The sequence below is a fragment of the Podarcis melisellensis genome (assembly GCF_964234715.1).
Source record: "Podarcis melisellensis genome assembly, chromosome: 4".
Classification (NCBI taxonomy): Eukaryota; Metazoa; Chordata; class Lepidosauria; order Squamata; family Lacertidae; genus Podarcis; species Podarcis melisellensis.
This window is the reverse complement of record NC_138531.1, coordinates 72466859-72483100: the sequence shown is the minus strand read 5'-3', so window position 1 is coordinate 72483100 and position 16242 is coordinate 72466859. Positions and strand designations below refer to the sequence as shown.

Here is a 16242-nt window from a genome sequence, read left to right as displayed (position 1 = left end):
AAAGTACAGGAATCATCTTGGTTTCCCCATTACAAGAGATGCATGGGTAAAAGTGTTTATTCATATTCATTAAGAATTCCAAATCACTAGTATTTACTGTGAAATAACATTAATGGGAAGCAATTCATAAATTGAATCAGTTATACAAAGTATCTATACAGTAACTAAGCAAAACAACAACCCTCAAAAAACAAAACAATTGTTCCAGTTACAAAGTTCCCCCCTGTGAATTAATATTTACAAAACAAAGTGTTGGTTTGTCTTCTAGTAGCGGCAATATCCAAACATGTTAGCACCTGTTATGGGCCTTTCTCCCTCAGCTGAAAAAAAGAGTACAAATACAGTGTTTCCTCCACTTACTCAGAGAAAGAAATAAAACTGCCTATAATATATGCCTCAACTGCCAAACTGCAAGTAGCTCTGATCTCTTGACATAATTGCCCATAGCTTTCATTCCTGTGTTTATGGAATGAGGCACCTCATTTTGGAGTAAGTTCCTGTGATGTGTACAACTAGCAAGATTGCTATTTTTTTCACAATGTTGGTATTAACCTAGAGCTATGTACAGTGGTGTGTTTTCCAATTTTCACAGAACCTAAAAGCCACTGTAGAATTGCCACTCAAGGTACATTTGGGAAAAGAAGTTACATCACCCACCCACCTTCAAACTGCAGAGATTTGTTCCTGTTAGTAAAGCACTACTGTATTGTCATGGGGAATGCAAGCACTTCACTTTGTTTGGTGAATCCTTGAGGACAACACAAGTCAGAAAAATGAAACATTCCATTCTGCACATACCACCCATCTGCATCACATGAGGCCTTAAGATCCATAGTTTGCTTCATCAAATGCCTTTCTGGCTCGTTTCAGTTCTTCATTCATTGTTAACAAGTCTTTCACACGAGCAAACTTCCGTGGGTCTTTACGGATCAGGAAGACAATATCTTCAACCTGTACTCGACCTTGCCGTCCAATTGACATTGCTTTGTGGGTCTATTGGTAGGAAAGAATTGATCATTGTCACATGCATTCTAAGAGAGGTTAAGTACCTGTACCATGGATTTGACCATGTGTTCTCTTGAATGTTTGGATTTCTTACCTTGCAGCAACCTGTATCATGAAATGAATTGTAGTAAAGGTAAAGGTACTCCCTGCCCATACGGGCCAGTCGTGTCCAACTCTAGGGTTGTGCGCCCATCTCACTTAAGAGGCCGGGGGCCAGCGCTGTCCAGAGACACTTCCGGGTCATGTAGCCAGTGTGACAAAGCTGCTCTGGAGAGCCAGCACCAGCGCAACACACGGAAGCACCGTTTACCTTCCTGCTATAAAGCGGTCCCTATTTATCTACTTGCACTTAGGGGTTCTTTCGAACTGCTAGGTGGGCAGGAGCTGGGACCGAAAGACAGGAGCTCACCCCGCTGCGGGGATTCGAACTGCCGACCATGCGATCGGCAAGCCCTAGGCACTGAGGTTTTACCCACAGCGCCACCCGCATCCCTATGAACGTAAACTATGTTTAGTAAACAGCACTAAAACACAGCCCTCATTATGCTTGTAGCATTCTTCATTTAAAGTGGGCTGATCAATAGTTGCCTTATATATGTCTTCCCTTCAAGGCTCTGCTCTCTGGTTTTCAAGTAACAAACAGCATCAAAAACAAAGCTCATATCTCACAGCATCTCCTTCACCCAATTTGTAATCTCATACAAGCAAACAAGAAAGACCTACCATTTCTGTGATGAATTCTATAACCAAGTCTTCAAGAATATCCACTGACTCTGTGTAAGGATTCTGATCATCTCCAAATCCATACATCATACATCTTACTGTAGAATGAACAAACGCCCACAGTGAGATATGAAATGGAAGCACTCTAGAAAACTTAAGACCTATTCACTATGTTTCTCAATAAGTGTGACTCAGCAGTCATAGTCTTCCAAACTGTTCAAGCAAGCAGAAGCCTACATCTAAGCTCAGCTAATTTTTAAGATACAAATATTCCCCACTTAGAAGTATAGGCTGGATAATATAGGGCTCTTAAATCAAAACACTGTCACCCTGTTGATGGCAGTATGCATACTTTTAAGACAATGCCCAATCAGGTGTTTTTTTCAATGGAACCTTGATGCTAAGAACTGCAGAAAGTATGTGTAACTCCAATGAAAAGTTGCATGTCCAATTATTGATCCCAAATGAACAATACTAGTCAGCAGATCTCTATTTTGTTCTGGTTATATTTAAGAAAGCTTAGACTGTTTTGCCAAGTATACTTCAGTGCAACTGGATACTGTCCAAATTAGTAGTTGTGTGGATACTGCATTACTGCAGAAAAATGATGTTCCCTTGAAGGAAGTCTTCAAGGAAATGGCATGTTACTGTAGCACTGAAGTATTTAGAACCCGAATTGAGGGCATTCAGCACAAGGCCTTTCTTCCCTGACCCTGAAGGTAAGGGAATGATAGGCTAATGCATGGATGTCCAAACTTTTTTCAAAGAGGGACCGGATTAAACCAACTGGCAGACCGAATTAGGTATTAGAAATTTCAGCTCCAGTCGTCCAAGCTGATATGGATCATCTTCCTTTGAGCCCAGCAGAGCATTAAAACAACAAAGTCCACAACGGAAGGATGAGGCAGGTATGATGCTACATTGCTATGCTTTATTACTAAGCTATGCAGAGAGCAAAGAAATATACATCTTGTCTCTATGAGAAGCAGAGAGCAACTCAACAGTGGAAAACAAAGAACAAAGGAAACAGGAAACCAGTAAAGTCACATCCCTTCTCCCTTTCCCATGAGAATCCAACAGTATCTGGGCTGTGGAATGTAAACATAGTCCTGTGACTTGCAAGCAGCTGCTCAGTGAGAAACAGAAACTAACAGTCAGGCCCCTGGAAGGGACTTTGGACATGCCTGGGCTAATGTGTGCTTCCTAACAGCCACAGAAGAATGCAGCAACAAGGTCGACAAATACAGATGAAGCATTCTAAATCAAAATCTGAGGGAGAGTTCACAGGTACATGTTAATCTCTAGAAAACATCAAGATCAAGTGTTGGAGCATGTATGCATGAAATAATAATTTCAGATTAAATACTTTTTATTCTACCTCACATAATTTCACACAACACATTTTAATGGGAATAGTTCACATATTCATCTATGAATCAAGTGACATCAAATGGCATGCAAAAATGTGTGAACTAGCCCTTAATCTCAAAATGGGCATGACATGAGAGGGTTTCTACTTCTATTTATCCTCCAGTCTTTTCTGGAATTTAACTGTGATATCAATACTCAAAAAGCAGTTTATGGAGGTGGGAAAGGGGTCCTTTAGAAAGTAGGAAAACGTGAAGAGGTTAAACCTTATAATAGCATGAAACACAGGAAGCTGCTTTACACCAAGTAAGATCTTTTAGCTCAGTATTGTCTACACCAGGGGTGGGGAACCTGTGGCCCTTCAGTTGTTGGAAGTCTAAATCCCATCAGCCCCAGCCAGCATGATCAGTGGAACCCCAACTTACATTCCTTGGAGAACAGCCTTTTCCTTTTCCCCTGTGCACCATCTGGGCCTCCTCCAGCCTCTTCAGTATCTTCCTCAAACTAAAAGGGGGGGGCGGGAGAATCCCAAACAAGAATGCAAGAGAATAATAATAATAATAACAATAATAATTTATTATTTATACCCCGCCCATCTGGCTGGGTTTTCCCAGCCCCTCTGGGCGGCTTCCAACAGAATATCAAAATACAATAGTCTATTAAACATTAAAAGCTTCCCTAAATTATAAATTATAAACGAGGCTAGATTCCCATATTTGATTTAAGAACTGAATGACAGAACAGCGAACCTCTGAACACTTCTTAATTTGGCAACATCCTACAATCCAAGAGTAAAGGCTAAGCGGGTTGCAGATTGCAGCCGCAGCCCCCTGCCCCCCCCCCGAAGCCAGCAAGCACCTTCTCCAGACTCCCACCCCGCCCTTTCCTACTCACAGGAGGGTCCTCTTCTTCGTCCGCCATGACTGCAGCAGCCACCTTCCCTTCCAGGCTTCCGCCGGGATAGCAACTCGCGTTGTTATTGGTCGCGTCAACGGGCACTCCTGAGCATGCTCTCTCGGAGCTAATGAAGCTGTAGACCTTGCCCTTTTCCAGTCCCTTCTTTCCGTAGCTCTGAGGAACGCGAAATGGGAGTGGGTGGGGGGTTACAAAGCTAGCAGCACGCGTGCGCAGTAGGAGCGACCGAAGTCCCTCGCCGTCTTTGGAAATGGATATGCCGATGACCCCATTCAAAGCGCACGAGGAGTTTGTTTCCTGGGGCAAGATGGGCAGGGTGTTGGATAAAGCTGAAACATATTAAATAACCAATTCCCGCCCTTTGTGAGTAGCAACGGACGGTGCAAGCAAGGAGCCTCGTGGCAGCTTAAAGATGAACAGGTTTGCAGCAGCACAAGTTTAGAGTCCACTTCATCAGTACATTCAGTATTCAAACCCCATATGCTACAATAAATCGGCTAGTCCTCAATGTGCCACAAGACTGTTATCTATGGTGTCTTTGTAACTTCTGTTTGCTCTCGAATATACAGATTTGAGTAGGAAGGAATAAAAAATGCAGTGCTGGTGATATAAGTAAAAAAAAACTGCTCTTTTCCCCTTATGGGGTACCCAAGAGCCCATATAGAGTCCTTTTGTAGGGTCTCTATCAGTAGGAGAAAATAACAGAGACCAACCAGAGAATATTGAGAAGCAAAGCAGCTAGTAAGCCTGATCTTTATTAACTGTTGCAACAGGGTGCTCCCCCACACACAGGAGAGAGGAGCCATGCGTTCAAACCCCTATAGACATTTTAAATGGCCCACCCTAGGGTCCAAGACCACCCCCAGAAACATCATACATACATCACAGAAAAGGCTGTCTACAACAGAAATCTGAGTGCGTTGTTTATCTCCTGTCTGGCAAGTTACCCGATTTCATTATCTGGGTTTTGGCTACTCTTGTTATTATAACTACTTAATTTCTGAATCCAGGTCACAGGCTCACACCCTGTTCATATCTTGAATGTGCCCTTAAAGCAGGATTTGTGAGGAAATACAATGGGGAGGTTTCCCACTTTCACCTTGCAGAGAAATATTTGAGGTCAATTTGTTTGGGACCCAATCTGTGGGGTTTCAGACATGTGGTTTATATATACAGTTATGAACATTATTTTTAAAATATATGACCTTAAAATTCTTACAACAGATGGTCCTGAAGCAGCTCTCCAATGCAACAGCAGCTCCTTACTGTTTCCATTCCAGGATGCTGCTTGCCAGCTAGCAACCAAACCACAAGCATTAAGCATTTATTGACATCAGTTTGCTATAGTGTGAGAGAGATGCGTCCTCAGACCTGTTTCTTGTTAAGCTCAAGAAGAGGGAATGGTGCCTTGCCCCACCACTGGGGCTAAATCAGCATAGCAAAAGTAGGGTGATTTATGTAAGCATTTGTCAGGAGTAACTGGGGAGCAGCCACTCTGCTTATCTTAATTTTTTATGTAAATATTTATGCCACTGGGCTCATTTCCCTCCCTCCTGCATAATCATGTATCAAAATACTTGCCAACTGAGGGTAACACTTCATGAAGGGACACTAGTCCGGTCAATTTAATATTGTAATAAATCTGTGACTTAATTAAAATGAAGTGGCAGCTGGGCCATTTAACATATGGCGAGATAAAGCCACATAAATGCTTGAACAGTGTTGGCGATCAACTGCAGAGTTGAACTTGCACTCAGTTGTGAGCTGATCCATGTCTGTTAGGGTTCCATTATATGCTCTCATTCAGTTTCTCTATCTGGACTAAAGAGAAACACATAGTGCTTCTAAGCATAGACCTTTGCTTCTAAAGCTCTGGTCCAATCAGTCAAGGGTGAGAAAATATGTACACTGTGAAATAATTAGCTGAAGCTGTATAAATAACTTAAATAGCATTTATTATACACAAATTATTCACAAGGCTTGGAAAAAAGAGAAGTGTACAGAGCAATAAATCTTGTCTCTTTTATTGGAAGAACAATGAAGACGAGTCATTAAGATTTGGGAATGACGTATCATCAAGTGGACAGGGGAAGATTTCCAGTAATGTGTGCTATAAAGCATCTCAGCACATGGATTCCAAAGCAATACAAAGAACTGTAGAAACAATGAGAAAATGTTATTTGTTGAGAGTGGATCATTTGCATTACATGTGCAGTTCTGTTTCTGACTGGGTAAGAACCCCTTTTCAAGTTTTACCTGACAGGAAAGAGTTGAGGAAAGCACACTTGTGTCTTTTTGTTAACAAAGTCTTGAATCTGTATCACATTTCTTGTCATCATTCCTTTTGATGCTTTGTCAATTTTAGTTAATACAATCTGCAAAAACAACAACACACGCCCAATATTTTAAACATTGTAGAGCAACTCTCAAAGAAGTCTTGAATTCTTGGTAAAGTCTTTCAAATTTAGCTCTCAGATTAGGTAAGTATGCTAACATTCTTGATGAGTCTTTTTACTCTACAAAACAATTTTTAAAAACCCAAATTGTGTATTTTGTTCTCTTCCAACTTTTCCTCACTCCAGCTTTATACTTATGGAGACTTCTGTGCGAGGGAAAAAAACCAACAGGTTTTCATATCTTTCTTAAGAAAAAGAAAGGGATGAGGCTTAGTGGGAACATTTTAAGAGTCAATGGATCAGACTAATAACTTAGTACTGTATATTTATTTATTTCAATATTTATGTCTTCTTTCAATTTCTAAATCTACAAGACAAATATATTTCATCTTCCAGTATAATGTTTTGGATTACTATTTTATGTTGGATCCAGAGGATGTTTCAGTGTATCTGAAGAAGTGTGCATGCACACGAAAGCTCATACCAAGAACTAACTTAGTTGGTCTTTAAGGTGCTACTGGAAGGATTTTTTTTTGTTTTGACCAGAGGATCTATGTTAGGGCTAAGCAACCTGGTTAGGACTGAGGGCAAGGTCAGAAACCTTTATATTTTCAAATTCACCTTCACAAACATGAAAGCTAAAACAGTATACAGTATTTAAATAACACCTAGGAATCTAGGATTCTAACAAGTATCAATGCACACATAGTGAAAGTTGGGGTGTTAATAGCATACCTTCAGAACATGATAAAGCTGCTTCAGTTTTTAATCACCTATGATCATAATTCATAAAAATCTTGCCTGTGTTATTATTTTTTCAACACAGGCTTTTAAAACCTCCTAGTCAAGTCTAATAGTTTCTACTTGCAAGTCATTTTTCAAACCATTATTCAACTGATAATAATAAAAAAGGACACTAATATTAACTGGACAAATGTATAAGTTTGCCGGAATGGTGAATGGCATCTAGTGTTGTCCATGCACCTGCACTAATGGCTTCCTCTTCCTTTCCTTCCTCCCGGAGCCTCCAAACATGCCAAAAACCTGAATTGGGGACCCTGATGAGCAGATTGGAGGAGTGTCACACGGGGCTACAGGAAAGAGGAAAAAAGAAAAGAAGCCCCATTGCACTTGCAGAAGTCTGCTTACATGGCAATGAATAGTTCCTCGTTTCTGCTACATGCCTTTTTAGTCCTCCTAGTTCAATATATTGACTGCTGACTGCCTTCATTTTTAAACAAAAATCACAACTCACAACATAAGGGATTCCAAATTCTTCCAACATTTCTATAGCAACTTTGTCCATTTCCTGAATTCCGACCAGGCCGTCCACTAATAAGAATGTCCGTTTTAGACTAGAAAACATAAAACCACAGCTCACAACTGTGCTTTGCAGCAATATATATTCTTTATCTGCAAATCCTAAATCTAGCCCAGGCAACAATTATACAAGCAACAATGTGGTCATCCTTTCCTACCTGCTAGGATGATACAGATGACCACACTACCGTTGGGTGAATGAGCTTATTCTGGGGCAGGCAATCAGTAGGCATCACGACAATTTTGGGTGACCTCTTTTTGCACAGGGCTTTGTGGAAAGTTTTGCAAGTGCCTCCAATCAGCAGTGCATTTGGCCAAGTTGGGGGTTTACCTGCCCTACACCTGATGCATATAAAACAGCCTCATGGGCCAAATGGGAAGGCTCAGTGGGCCTGATTAGACTTGAAGGCCAGAGGTTCCCCACCACTGCTATAAAGAATGGTGCAAGACTATGACTGTGACTGGATCAAGTTTAAATAGACGCTGCATCTAAAAGCTATTTCACATGCCTTAGTTAGTCTAAGACACTTCCCCATATTGTTATAAAATGGGATGTTTTTAAAAATAATATTGTTTAATCTAAATTATTTCCCCACATAATCCTGTAGAAAAGACTGAAGTGAAATTTCAAGCTGTTATCTTACTTTGCACGGTGATTTAAATAAGGCTCCACCATCTCTGCAAAATCTTTGGGTGATCTGTAACCATAGCCTGGCATATCCACCAAAGTAAATAAATCCCCCACTTTGAAGAAATTCAGTTTCTTAGTGTGGCCCTGGAGAAAAAAAAAGGGAGGGTTAGGGTTCTTTGGTCGTTTGTTTCATCTTATTCCAAAACTGCAAAACTGGGGTGGTTTCTCAGTTAAGATGATGAAATGCCACTGCTCTTCATTTGGCCAGTCTCTGACATGAAAGCATATGTAAGTATCATCGGATGGCTGTGGGAGATTGCTGTTCATACAGAGTACCGTATTTTTGCTCTATAAGACGCATTTTCCCCCCTCCAAAAATTAAGGGGAAATGTGTGTGCATCTTATGGAGCGAATGCATGGCTTCAGCGAAAGCAATGTGAAGCCTCCAAAGCGCAGCGGGAGCGCTCCCGCCGCACTCCGGAGGCTTCGCATTGCTTTCGCTGAAGCCTGGAGAGCAAAAGGGATTGGTGCGCTCCGACCCCTCTCACTCTCTTGGCTTTAGGGATGGACGCCCAAAGCCTCCGGAGGCTTCGCGTTGCTTTCGCTGAAGCCAGGAGAGCAAGAGATATCGGTGCGCACTGATCCCTCTTGCTCTCCTGGCTTCGCTTCGCTGGAGAGGTGCTGCGCAGTTTTCCCTCTCTGCACAGCGCCCCTTCAGCGAAGCGGGAGGAGAAATGGAAGGGGCTCCACTTCTCCTGCCACTTTGCTGAAGGGGCTCTAATCAGAGAGGGAAAATTTTTTTTTCTTGTTCTCCCCCTCTAAAACTAGGTGTGTCTTATGGTCGGGTGCGTCCTATAGAGCGAAAAATATGGTATATAGCACAATTTCTCAACACCTGATCATCCAACAAGAGAGTAGAGATCCAAGAGCACCTGGGACAGCAACCACATTTCTGGTATAGAAATACTAATTTCAAACTCACTGTGCTTGGGGAGACATGAAAGCTTCTCAGTTCTCTCCTTCCAAGCTGGATCCTTTCTACCAGTTACAAACAATGTCACAATAAATGTCACAGAACAGAGGGCTGTATCTGACTAGTCCATTTATTTCAATGGGTCTGCTCTGAGATGCAACCCAGAAACAGCCTGCTTTTAGTTGGGCTCAATTAAATTCCAAATAAAATCTCTGAATGCTACTTACTGGATTTTTGGAAACTCTGACTTCAACATCAGGGGACAATGAAAACAGAGCCTTTATTAAGGAGGATTTTCCAACATTGCTTCTTCCTAAAAAGCAAGCCTGTGGGAAGAAGTTACAGTTATTTCACATTTATCTTTCTCATCCAATGACTCCTTAAAGCAAGGAATCGTACATCTATTCTCTCTGTTGTTACCCTGACCACAGTGCACAGTTCAACAGATAGGCCCAGGTACAGCAAATAATACATTTCTCCAGAAAATATGGATTTCTTGCTACAACTCAATTCTCTTTTGGATTAAATAACTCTCAAGATCTACGAAATTTGAGGACAACTAAAAGAAAAGGGAGTCTCCAGAGTCATCAGTTCTTCATGGACAAGATTTCAGCAGTCCCATTTAGGAGAATTAGTATGAGGAATGCATGCCACTTTGAAAGGTTCCTTGGCTTTTCCAGAAGTTTGCATCTACAGAGGAATAATGTGGGAGAGCAACCTGAAATTCTGCTACTGGAATTATGAAATTAGGAAAGTTGCATTTATTTGGCTTGTCAACTTTACAGACCAAGTTTAAACATGCTTACTTGAAAGGAAATGCCTGATGTCAACAGAATGTATTTCTTAATAAATACACTTAGGACTGCAGCTTGTTCCCCAATTCTGAAACTAGCGGGACAATAGTGAATATTCATTGATTTTGATGGTATTCACTTTCCCAAGTATGCTTAGGATTACTTAAACAGACATGATTTACATATATTTGGATGCACCTTATATTCTGATGTGTTCCACCTCCCCCTTTTTTAAAATGGTACTTTTTCATTTCTTAGCACTGGCACACAGGGGAAGCAGTGAGAGTAAATAAGATCAATGTATGTACAGTGGTACCTCGGGTTAAGAACTTAATTCGTTCTGGAGGTCTGTTCTTAACCTGAAACTGTTCTTAACCTGAAGCACCACTTTAGCTAATGGGGTCTCCCGCTGCCGCCGCACTGCCAGAGTACAATTTCTGTTCTCATCCTGAAGCAAAGTTCTTAACCCGAGGTACTATTTCTGGGTTAGCAGAGTCTGTAACTTGAAGGGTCTGTAACCTGAAGCATATGTAACCCGAGGTACCACTGTAATGCAAAAGGATGGGGAATAAAGGATGGACCTGGGGATTACAAGGAAGAACAGGGTGCTGTATTGAGTGAAACTCCCTATTTGGAAGGCTGCTCAAATTCCCCCTAGCTTTAAGGCTAAATCTACACCTGACCACAGCTTGTACCCCTGAGTAGAGCTTTCTCTTCAGGTTTTGTTACAGAAAAATCATAGTCACACCCCATAGTCGAATTCAACTGGACTTAACTGTCCAGGGGTCCTTACCTTTTTACCTTTTACAGAACACCTCATTTAAAAGATACTAATTTTCCACACATAGTGACCTAGCATGGCTAGACAGTTATCAGTTATATTTTGTTGGAAGCTGACAAGAGTGTCTGGGGCAACCCAGTCAGATGGGCAGATTATTATTATTATTATTATTATTATTATTATTATTATTATTATTATTATTAAATTAACATCATTGCCACTGCAAACTTGCTGCTTTGGGCAAACAGCTGCATGTACGAAATTCTCCATCATAAGGACCAGAAACTTTGCTTTGACAACTGAATTCAAGGCCATATTATGCAATCAAAGCAAAGTACATTTATACAACCCATAGCTTTAGCAACTCCCCTTCCTCTCTCCCCCACCTCATGACACTTCAAACAATGCAATTCTGGCTACATTTGTTCTTCCTTTCCCATAAGCACTCACATGGCAACTGAAGTTGCTCCTAAGGATAAAAATTGGATTTCATTGACCTCACCTCAGGCTGTGACAATTGGGGAGCGTGATCCATCCGGACAGCTGAAGTGAAATAATCAATGGGGTGCCACCGTGTTGAAATGAAAAACGCCTCTGCTTTGTTGATTTCACTGTGGTTAGGATTGAAAATCTGGAAGGATGACGTGTCCACGCCAGAGGTCAGGTATCTTGCCATTTCTTGGAGAGGGAACGCGACTCCAGTGAACTGTTTTTCGTTTAATTGCAAGACTTCTGAAAACGAAGCATACTTTATGGGGCTGCTTCTGGTTGCAAGGTGTCTCCTCAGCAGGTAGCTAATTGTTAGAAGTCTTCTTGGTTTTGCTTTCTGGAGCACCATTGTGCCTGGATTTTCAACAGCCACACAATCAACTCAGGTCCTTCATATTTTTAAAACCAAAAACTTCTGTTGTGGGTTCTTGAGTTCTGACTGCTGTTTTAAAGAGAAATAAGAGGAGGATTTAAGTTGTTGTAGCAATTGCCAAAAACACCACCACCAATACACAAACGCAAATTCATCCCTCAGTGCATTAAACCACTGCTTTCCTTCAAGACTTTCAGCACAGGTGCCAGACAGAACAATATACAGTGGTACCTCAGGTTAAGTACTTAATTTGTTCCGGAGGTCCGTTCTTTACCTGAAACTGTTCTTAACCTGAAGCACCACTTTAGCTAATGGGGCCTCCTGCTGCCGCCAGAGCACGATTTCTGTTCTTATCCTGAAGCAAAGTTCTTAACCTGAAGCACTATTTCTGGGTTAGCGGAGTCTGTAACCTGAAGCATATGTAAGCTGAAGCGTACTGTATGTAACCCAAGGTACCACTGTACACATAGTGCAATCCTCCACATTTCTGCTCAAAACTAAAAATGCAATCCTTTGTGTATGTGTTCAGAAGTAACTCCCTCCAAGTTCAGCTGCACTTATTCCCAGGTACATGGGACTACACCCTAAGAAGAAAATTGATATAGAAACAGGGCCAGCACTGGAAAATTAAATATTCCATACGCCCCATCCCCATCAAAAATCCACAAATTGGTGAGAGACATTTTCATGGATGTCCATTAAAACATACATGTAAAGTTGACATGCATTTCAATATGTATTTTTATAACATATATATTTTCAACTGCTGATTTTATTTATACTTTGGGTGGGGAGGGAAATAGGTCAGCTTGCTTTTGACTTCAGACTTTTATTGGTAGCTGTAATGTTTATTTTATGTAAACCACTTAAGAGCTGGAATGGACTCCCTTGGAAGATGGACTCTCCTTCCTTGGGAGGTTTTTAATAATAATAATAATAATAATAATAATAATAATAATAATAATAATAATAATAATTTTTTATACCCCACCCATCTGGCTGGGTTTGCCAGCTACTCTGGGCGGCTTCCAACAAAATATTAAAATACAATAAGCTGTTAAACATTAAAAGCTTCCCTAAACAGGGTTGCCTTCAAATGTCTTCTAAAAGTCAGGTAGTTTAAGCAGAGGTTGGATAACCATCTGCCTTTGATACTTTAGTTGTGATTTCTGCAATGGACTAGATTAATCTTGGGGTATTTTCCACCTCTACGTTTCTACTATTCCGTTTCCGCAATTAGGCAATACTGAGTACACAATTCTGTTCATTTAATAAATAAGAAGGGGCCATTTCAAGCCAATGGAGAAAGGAGCCCTCGGTTGAAACTGATCATTTACCTGCTGACTCCAAAGTTGGCACCCATTCGCTCCAGTGGCGCATCTTCCAAAATAAGTGCTCACCCGCCAACCCGACAGCAGCCATAGGAAGATGCGCCACGCTTTTTTCTCCGCACTTTGAATACCTAAAGCCACAACTGCTGCTTCCCCCACTTACCTGGGTATATAAGCCCCACGGCATTCAGCAGGACTTACTTCCAAGCAGACATGCTTAGTTAGGGCTTGCAATCTACGCCAGGGAGCACAGCGCATCCGCCGGGGTCTTTAACCCGGAAGCCAGGACGATCGCTCCGCCTCCTTCCCGGTCTAAAGAACCGCAAATAGTTAAGTCACTTGTAGGGTAAAGCTCCTCTGAGTTGCTTGTAGGTCTCCCGTTCGCCTGCTGCTTGCAACGGGGCGAGGAGTCAATGCAAGGCTGCTTTGCAAGCGCGACAACCAAGTCAAACGCTCAGCCTCAGGGCTGCTCCCTTCGCTTTAAGGAGGGATCACTGCGGGCCAGATCGGCGATGGCAAGGCAATGCGGTCGCTGCGGCTTCAAAACTCTTTTTTAAATAGCTCACCCTTTCCACAGAGTCAGAATGCCTGCATTTGCTGCTACTTGGTGCCTGCGTGTATTGAGAAAGGGAGGGAGGCAAGACGAGGCAATGCTGTCAAATCACAGTCCGGCCTGAGGGGGGGGGGGAGAACCTGGATTTCCTCCAAGATGGAGAGAATCGCCTTCATTCCCGCTGTTGAGAAAGAGGAGCACGTGGCGTCAGAGCCGCTGTCTGTACATACAGGAATTGTACATTCCTGCCCACACAGGAATCTTACTTGGAATAGGCTTTGTTGAACACCTGAGGCTTACTTCTGAGTAAGCATGCTTTGGGCTGCTCTGACTGCTAGGTCTGCAAAAGGGCCACTCAGACTAGACGTTCTCCTTGGGGATGGGGGCATAGCTGTCAACGTTTGCCCCTTTTTAAGGGAAAGTCCCTTATTCTGAATAGGATTCCTCGCAAGAAAAGGGAAAAGTTGACAACTATGGATGGGGGCACCATTCTGCCCTCCCCTTCATTCTCATGCAGCACTTAAAAGTGCCCTGCGTTTATTTTAGTTTCTGAGGGTTTCGGAGCCTGCTGCCCCATGGTGCTGGACAGGAGTGCCAGCTTTGCCCCCGGGGCCGTGGGTGCCATGCAGTGTGCATGGTCCTGTCACTGAAATTAGCGGGTGCCCAGCCCCTTCATGGGGAATTTGGTGGGTGCTTGGGCACCCAGGGCCCCGGGAGTTGGTACCTATGGGGCTGGAGTAGAAGAAAATGGTGAGAAGATAGGGTCAGGACCAGGGCTGGCCCAGGATATTTTGGCACCTGAGGTGGACCCCAAAACTGTGCTTCCCACCCTGCTATGGAAGAAGGGCTAAAGGAAGATCTACATCAGAAACAAGGGGGGAAGAAAGCTTGACATTTATATGCTGATATTAATATTTTATACTATTCTAATGATTGTTGAATGTTACTTTTTTGATGTAGGTTGCCTATTTTAAAGTTATCTTTTATTATCACATTTTTGTATTGCATTAGATTATTATAAGATGTACATTTTTTTGTTTCTTCAGCTTGTAAACCGCCTTGAGTATTGTAAGATAGAAAGACGGTATGATGATGACCTATGATGATGACATAGGGATCTGTTGCGTCAGTGAATCCTGCCACCTGAGGCAGGCGCCTCACCTTGCCTCATGGGTGGGCTGGCCTTCATCAGGACGGTGTTAGAAGCTGAAACGTGGGGAAATTGTAAACCGCATTGCTGCTAAGAGATGTGTTGGAGAAACCTGAGGACCATGTTTTTGAAATGAAGCCCCAGCATCAATATAATTTTATAAAACCCTTCAGAGTCAGAACCCATCAGTAACTAACGAACCACAAGAAGCATCCACTGCGTATTATTCGAGATATGTCATGTTTATCTCCAAGCAATAACGATACAACGAGCAGTTCTTGCTTTCACCGCCGGGTGGCAATAAAGGTACAAGAAAAAGCATGTTGCTAGTCAGTCATTCAAAACTGGGAAGGGGATGAAGTTGAGGACGATATTCGGTCCTGCAACAAAATGTTTCTTGCATGTGGAGCTGGGGTGGGGACATATTGAAAGCAAGGATCATATTGGCTGCCTCATTTCCAGCTTCCAAACCCCCAGCTTTAGCTGGGATTCCTGCATTGTAGGGGGTTGGTCTAGAATAGATGACCCTTGGATCCCTTCCAACTCTCTGATTATATGAAAACACTACTTTCTCAGGAATTCTCAGGTTACCTAGAGAAAGCCACCCCTCCTGAGAGCGACAGCTGTGCTTGTGCTATATCCCTCCTCCCCTTGTTTTCATGGGACTGCCTGCATTTGCCAACACAGAGTTTTTCTTCCTTTTTCTTGTCCACGAAACTTTTTTGATCTTTATGGACTTCTGCAAATCTTGGACTTGCATGCAGATACCTTGTGCATGGCTGGTGCTGTTTGGCTCTGTAAGTATCGGCACTCACCCCTGAAGTTGGGAAATACAGTAGAGGAAACAAGTAGGGCCATACTACAGAACATTGCTCTGGTGTTCTTGCATTACATGAGCCTGTGGCTCGAGTTTAAAAACAACCAAATGTTAGTCTCAAACACAGGAGTTCATCTTTTAATTCTATGCATTAAAAAAAAAACATTTTCAACTTGTTTTTTAGATACATATTTTAGGTGCATATTGTGTTTCCAGCATTTAAAATTGCAACCTGGCTGCATGTAAGACTTCTGCATGCAACTGAGTTCTTGATATGGCATGCAAGGAGCTCTGAGAAAGAATGAGAATACTGCGACCTGAGGAGTATGGAGCATTTTATTTTCTACTAGGAATCCAAATGAGTGTTGGCTTCACCTCTACCCTGCGTTGTTAACATTGGACTATGTTGCAAGAATGCTATAAGCTAATATTTATCAGTGCAGCCCTCCAAGCCGCAGTAGGTCATATAACAGTGACCTACAGCCATACTCCAAGCCTGCAGTGATGGTTGTGGGGGTCTGATGCCTCTGGACAGCACTGCAGGGTTGCTGTTTACCTGGCCTGTAATATTCAATGTGAATTATACTCTAGGCTGTAATAAGTAACTGCTGCAACCCCTTTGA

At 42.3% G+C, this 16242-nt stretch overlaps 2 protein-coding genes across 5 annotated transcripts; both read right to left on the bottom strand.

Annotated features, from left to right (window-relative positions):
* Window positions 1-17: 17 nt before the first annotated feature.
* TAF13 (TATA-box binding protein associated factor 13) lies at window positions 18-4126 on the bottom strand. The gene is made up of 5 exons (XM_081908601.1): window positions 3991-4126; window positions 3522-3600; window positions 1729-1826; window positions 799-993; window positions 18-320 (listed from the first exon to the last, which is right to left on the bottom strand). The coding sequence occupies exons 1-4, from the start codon at window positions 4015-4017 to the stop codon at window positions 823-825; spliced, it is 375 nt and encodes a 124-aa protein (XP_081764727.1). The 5' UTR covers window positions 4018-4126; the 3' UTR covers window positions 18-320; window positions 799-822.
* A 1823-nt stretch (window positions 4127-5949) lies between these two features.
* On the bottom strand, window positions 5950-13637 carry GTPBP8 (GTP binding protein 8). 4 transcript variants are annotated; one of them, XM_081908559.1, is made up of 7 exons: window positions 13301-13637; window positions 11409-11837; window positions 9559-9657; window positions 8372-8502; window positions 7663-7762; window positions 6268-6386; window positions 5950-6165 (listed from the first exon to the last, which is right to left on the bottom strand). In XM_081908559.1, the coding sequence occupies exons 2-7, from the start codon at window positions 11742-11744 to the stop codon at window positions 6087-6089; spliced, it is 864 nt and encodes a 287-aa protein (XP_081764685.1). In that variant the 5' UTR covers window positions 11745-11837; window positions 13301-13637; the 3' UTR covers window positions 5950-6086. The 4 variants fall into 4 exon arrangements, with proteins under 4 accessions (XP_081764685.1, XP_081764684.1, XP_081764686.1 ...); XM_081908558.1 differs by having other exon boundaries at window positions 13263-13421; XM_081908560.1 differs by lacking the exon at window positions 13301-13637 and adding an exon at window positions 13106-13127.
* Window positions 13638-16242: the final 2605 nt, after the last annotated feature.